Source organism: Lithobates pipiens, unplaced genomic scaffold, assembly GCF_037356315.1.
Source record: "Lithobates pipiens isolate NorthernLeopardFrog02 unplaced genomic scaffold, aLitPip1_a1.2 Scaffold_8, whole genome shotgun sequence".
Lineage (NCBI taxonomy): Eukaryota > Metazoa > Chordata > Amphibia > Anura > Ranidae > Lithobates > Lithobates pipiens.
In genome coordinates this window covers 308,550,239-308,556,238 of record NW_027507903.1, presented here as the reverse complement: position 1 = coordinate 308,556,238, position 6,000 = coordinate 308,550,239, and the positions used below count along the sequence as shown (strand labels likewise).

Genomic DNA, 6,000 nt, shown 5'->3' with positions numbered 1-6,000 from the left:
CAGTAAGTTTATTTATACAGTTGTGCACAAAAGTTTGCATACCCTGGCAGAAATTGTGAAATTTTGGCATTAATATTGAAAATATGACTGATCATGGCAAAAAAAAATATTTTATTTAAGAATAGCAATCACATGAAGCAATTTATTATCACATTGATTTTTGCATCCTTTTTAAATAATAATAATAACAGAAATTATCCAAATGGCCCTGATAAAAAAGTTATATACCTTGGAATGTTTGGCCTTGGTACAGACACAGAAGGTAGCACATACAGGTTAAAATGGCAATTACATTTCCCACATTTGTGGCTTTTTAAATCACAATTAGTGTCTGTGCATAAATAGTCAATGAGTTTGTTGGCTCTCACATGGATGCACTAAGTTGGCTCTCACATGGATGCACTAAGCAGGCTATACATTAAGCCATGAGGAGGTAGATGTGTAGGTACCTGTGGGTTTTTTTTGTATCCCGAACAGTTCCTGTGGCAGTTGTGGCTGAAATCTTTCTTGATCTACCTGACCTTGGCTTGACCTTGGTTTGACCTTGGTATCAAAAGATCCCCAAATTTCCACTTCTTATTAAGTGATTGAACAGTACTGACTGGCATATTCAAGGCTTTGGACTGGCATATTCAAGGCTTTGGATATCTTTTTATATCCTTTTCCTTCTTTGTAAAGTTTCATTACCTTGTTACGCAGGTCTTTTGACAGTTCTTTTCTACTTCCTCATGGCTCAGTGTCTAGCCTGCTTAGTGCATCCATGTGAGAGCTAACAACATCATTGACTATTTATACACAGACAATAATTGTGATTTAAAAAGCCACAAATGTGGGAAATGTAATTGTCATTTTAACTTGTGTGTGCCACCTTCTGTGTCTGTACTAAGGCCAAACATTCCAGAGTATGTAAACTTTTTATCAGGGCCATTTGGATGATTTCTGTTATCATTATGATTTAAAAAGGATCTAAAAAACTATGCGATAATAAATGACTTCAGGTGATTGCTATCCCTAAATAAAAGGCAGTTTTTTTGGCATGATCAGTCATATTTTCAATATTAATGCCAAAATGTAACAATTTCTCCAAGAGTGTGCAAACTTTTGAGCACAACTGTACATTTATACATAAAAATTAAAAAGCCCTTTACATTGCATGAGTATTATCTGGGGTGATAACAGCCTCCAAAAATATCCACTAAAATATATGTAGCCTATCTAGCATTTTCCTCTTCCAATACATCATCATCTTTCAAAGCTTGGTTCACCATATGCCAGAAAACAGCTGTAGCGTTAATGTTCTTAGGCCACAGGAGATATGTCTTCTTTTTTAACATCCTTCTAAATTGATGATAGATAGAAAGTCTATGATTAGGGATATGCTCCAAGAACAGTAGAATCAAGACATCACTATTTTCATCAAAAAGACGATAACTGGCGACTTGCATTTCCTTAGAACACCATTCACTGGCTAAATAGTGTCTACTGATCACACAAATGGTTTTACGACTGTTGTAAATGTTATCTATAATATTGTCCACAATGGCTTTTCCTGGTTCAAAGTCTCGGTGATGAAGACAGAGCTTCCACTGGTAAGTTTTTTCAAGGTTTGGTATGAGCTCATGAAAAACCCATTCTTCATCATGGCAGTTGTAAGAAATGAAAGCATCATACTCATAGTTTTTTCTTTCCCTTTTGTGTTTCTTATCATGTAAATAACCAAGGATAATGTAATAAAAATATAGCACTTGCCATCGCCATAATTTCCATACTGTTGAAGACAACAACCAAATGCTTATGAACACACAAGTGGACAGGAATAGAATAAAGTCATAACTAGGCCCACAGGAATCAGTGTTGAAAGTTGACAGTCTTTGTCCTTCGTTATATGGGGGATACGCGCAACGGTAATCATAGAAATTCAGTACTTGGGTTTTTAAATCATCTTGGACCCACCCTATAAACCAATTGTTGTCACAGCTGCACAGCATTGGGTTATCGCTCAAATCCAGGAATTTAAGAGAAGGTAGTGCCTTAAGTTGCGTTTCCTCAAAAGTGTGTATTTGGTTACCTGAAGCTCGAAGAATATTTAAATTGGAAAGATTTAAACTAACCAAAAAGTCAAGTGATTCAAGTGTCATTTGTTTTAGATGAAGTTCAGTCAAATTACAAACTGGCTTTAACAATGTTGCATTCAATTTTGGTATAGGGTTATTGCTTAAATCCAATTCCTTTAGCTGAGGAATGTATGAAAGCACATTCTCATCAATGGTGGACAGGGCTAGATTTCCTAACTGAATCTTGTTTAAAGCTACCAAGCCCTCGAGTAAGTTGACTGGTAAATTCCTCATTCCGTTATGACCCTGACTGTTTAGAGCAAGAATATTTAATGACTGCAATAAATGGAATGGTGGCACTGTTAGTTTTTTTGAGGATTCATATTCTATATAATTGCTGAAAAGTTGAAGTTCAGTAAGAAATTCAAGCCCTTGAAAAGTATTACTTTGAAAAGATTCTAGAGTTAATTTATTGCTTCCAAGCAGTAATATTTTCAGGTTTTGCAGACCTTTGAATGCTCCTGGTTCTATGTCTTGTATCTGATTGTCTATCAGATTTATGAAATGTAAAGAGGTTAAGTTTTGAAAAGTATTTGCAGAGAGAGAACTTAACTTATTTGTTCTCAGTATCAGGTACTGAAGATTTCTGAGATTGCTTCCAAATGACTCAGAAATATCAAGGAGATAGTTGTGTCCCAAGTCTAAATAGTCTAGACTCCAATTTTTAGGTGAGGAGGAGTGAAAAACAGATATCTTGTTTCCAGAAAGGTCTAGATTTTTCAGTTTGCTGAATGATTTTGTGTCATTTAGATAGACTTCTGTGAGATGATTGAAACTCAGGTTCAGTCTTTCCAAGTTGGCCATCTGGGATAAGTCACTGGAAAGCACAGATAATTTGTTACCTGCCAGTGTTAGCTGTTCAAGAGCAGTCAGATGGTCAAAGGCAGACGCAGGTACATGTACAAACTGATTGTGAGATATGTCTAGGAATTTTAATTCAGAACAGTTTTGAAAAGTATTTATTTGAAATGTACTGTAATTATTATAGTGAAGATAAAGGGCTTGAATTCTGGGGTGTTTAAGGCAAAGCTCTTGGATAATATGGTAAGAGTCAGTAAGGTTTAAACGGCCGAGGTTAACTTCCTGCAATGAACTACAGTTAAGGGTCCGAATAACCTCTAATATAACTGTTGGGCTCAAACTTACACCTTCCATGATTATCCCCTTCAACCCCCTCAGGAAGCATGGGTCTTTAACTGTCCATGTAAGTGGGGGACCAGAAAATGAGATATTTAAGGAAGTAAGACCCTTTAGGATATCAGAAGTAAAACTGACTGAAGCAAGTGGATTCCTAGATATGTCAATTGTACGGAGTGAAATAGAAACATTTTCAAGGTCAGAAGATAAAAAGTTTTCAAGACTAATATTTGCAATGCCTAGCTCCGTCAAACTATTTATCTGAAAAACTGAACGTAGAGATCCAAGTGTCTGAAGTGGGTTAGATGACAGATCAAGCACCTTCAGATTTTCTAAAGAAGAAAAAGCCATTGGCAGTATAGAAGCAATGCTGTTATTGCTCAGTAACAGAGTGCTAACATTCTGTAGACCTTCAAAAATACTATTATTTAGGATCATTAAAATATTATGATTGAGGTTCAGTATTTCAAGTGCAGTTAACATCTGAAAACATCCCCTCTCAATGATATGGACCTGGTTGTTTGATACATTTAGTTGTTGCAGATGACTGACATTGCTGAAATCTGCAGTCTTTAGAACTTTGATAAGGTTGAAAGAAATATCAAGATTGGATGTTGTGTTAGGAAGGTGATCAGGTACATGTTCCAAGCCTCTTCTATAGCACAGAAGTTTGGGGTTTTGCGTGCCATGAACATCACATCCTTGTATTGCAAAGCAGTGTACTTGCTGGATGAAGGAAAACATAACAGTCCATGCTAGTGGCAGAAACATTTCTGTTTCCAGTAATGGTAAAGAAAAGCAGTCCAAGACAGTAAGACAAGACTTAGCTGGATTTCCTTCTACTTCATAAATATAGTGCACATTTGGGAATGGCTTAAGTCCCTCCGCTTGTTTTTAGATACTGTTAGACACATTCCAGCCATGTGTCATGTGACCATGAGGCCTCATTTCCTGAAACACAAAAAAAAAAACCGAATCTTAAGATTATATTTCAAACAGTTTATTCAGTATCAGTTACGTTACCCCCAACAAAGCAAATTTATTTTGTGTATGATATGTAATTATTCATTCACCTAACTTTGGGCTGATGAACAAGAGTTCAAATAATTTCACTTTCATTACACACTGGGATACTAGTAGAAAACAAATACATTTGGTCCATATTAAAATAGCCCCGTTCACGATTTGCAGAAAATAGAATGAGATCATTTATGGCTGGAAAGATGTCTGCTGGACAAGGGTGCTTACAATGATCAGCTTTTATTTACCTAAAACCTTTATCCCAAAAGGATGTAGTTGGCTTAAATTTATTAGTGTAAATATGCTAGTATAATTAACACTACCCTCCTCCCAGACTGATACTGCTGCTGTCTGCTGTGCCCCTGCATTGCTTCATCTAGAGTGGGGGCGCTCTAATACTAGAGATGTGTCACCGACCAGATCACCAGATGAAAACAGAGGAGAAAAAAAGCCTAAAATAAGAAAACTAATGAAGCCACCACAGCTACGGATTGCTAAGCTGCAATGTATTACATTTTTGACTTGGCATTTATTACGGCATTTCTGGAACTTTTTGTTTAGAAATTGGAGCCCAGGTTCACACTGAGCTGCAGGAATGAAGCCGTGCAAGTTTAGCTGAACTCACACGACTTCAATCCCGCATGTCAGACTCGATTTCGGCCAGGATTTCAGAGACATCTGTGTGGGTTTCTGCACAGATATCAATGAAAATTTCAGCCCGAAATCTCAAAAAGTAGTAAAGAAAGTACTTTTTGAAATCGGTGTAGTGCCACAGATGTGGCCTTGCACCGATTAGAACAGTGCCATTGACGGCAATTGTTGCTGATGTGACATTAGATTTGACATGTCAAAACACTCCAAAAAAAAAAAAACACCCCAGTGTGCCACCAGGGATACATTTTGTATTTTTTGCTAATAAATTACTCAGAACCCCTAAACATTATATATGTTTTTTTTAGCTGAGACCCTAGGGCGTAAAATGGCAGTCATTGCAACTTTTTTTTATGTCACATGGTATTTGCGCAACCATTTTTCAAAGGCGTTAAAAAAAAAACAACAAAAAAACTGTTTCTTGAATTAAAAAATAACAAAACAGTAAAGTTAGCTAAAAAATTTTTTTTTATGTGAAAGATGATGTTACGTCGAGTAAATAGATACCTAATATGTCACGCTTTAGCCACATGCTGACCAGCCGCAGAATGGCACGGCTGGGTGAAACAACGTTATGTAAGGTCAATTTATTTAACTTTTTGGGGATTGGTCCTGTGCCCTATAGCAAGCATGGGAACTTTCCTCTCAATCAGATCAATGCTAGGCAGCCTGTATTGCTAGCAGCAGCCCTATCCTTGTTAGCTGTAATGAATCTGGCCACACTGTTTAGCAGTCTGTGCTGCTGACTGCAGCCCTGTCTTTCTCAGCTGTGTAGTAATGAATCTGGCCACACGCCTCTAGCTCTGGGATTTTTCTGTGGTCCTATTTAAGGCAGGCCATACATGGGTCGAATTTTGAAAGAATTTTCTTTCAAAAATCTTGTCTAAGAATTTTCGTTCGTATTTCACACCATTAGTAGGCTGCAGCAACAGCTGATTTTTGCGCGGCCATCGAATTTGAGTAATCAGAAATGTTGGAAATTTTTGGAAAAACAAACAATTTCAACAATTAATCAACGATGGGAGAATTGTGCGAGAAATGTAATCGAAAAAGAAATGCGCATATGCAAGAAAAGAAA

At 36.9% G+C, this 6,000-nt stretch overlaps 1 protein-coding gene across 2 annotated transcripts in view; it reads right to left on the bottom strand.

Moving 5' to 3' along the window:
* Positions 1-1,024: 1,024 nt before the first annotated feature.
* The window catches only part of LOC143963145 (uncharacterized), a 29,942-nt gene continuing 24,966 nt past the window's right edge, over positions 1,025-6,000 (bottom strand). For both annotated transcript variants that reach the window (XM_077472709.1, XM_077472710.1), the window contains exon 2: positions 1,025-4,202. In XM_077472709.1, the coding sequence (XP_077328835.1) occupies positions 1,212-4,022 (2,811 nt within the window). In that variant the 5' untranslated portion in view covers positions 4,023-4,202 and the 3' untranslated portion in view covers positions 1,025-1,211. The remainder of the gene's footprint in view (positions 4,203-6,000) is intronic.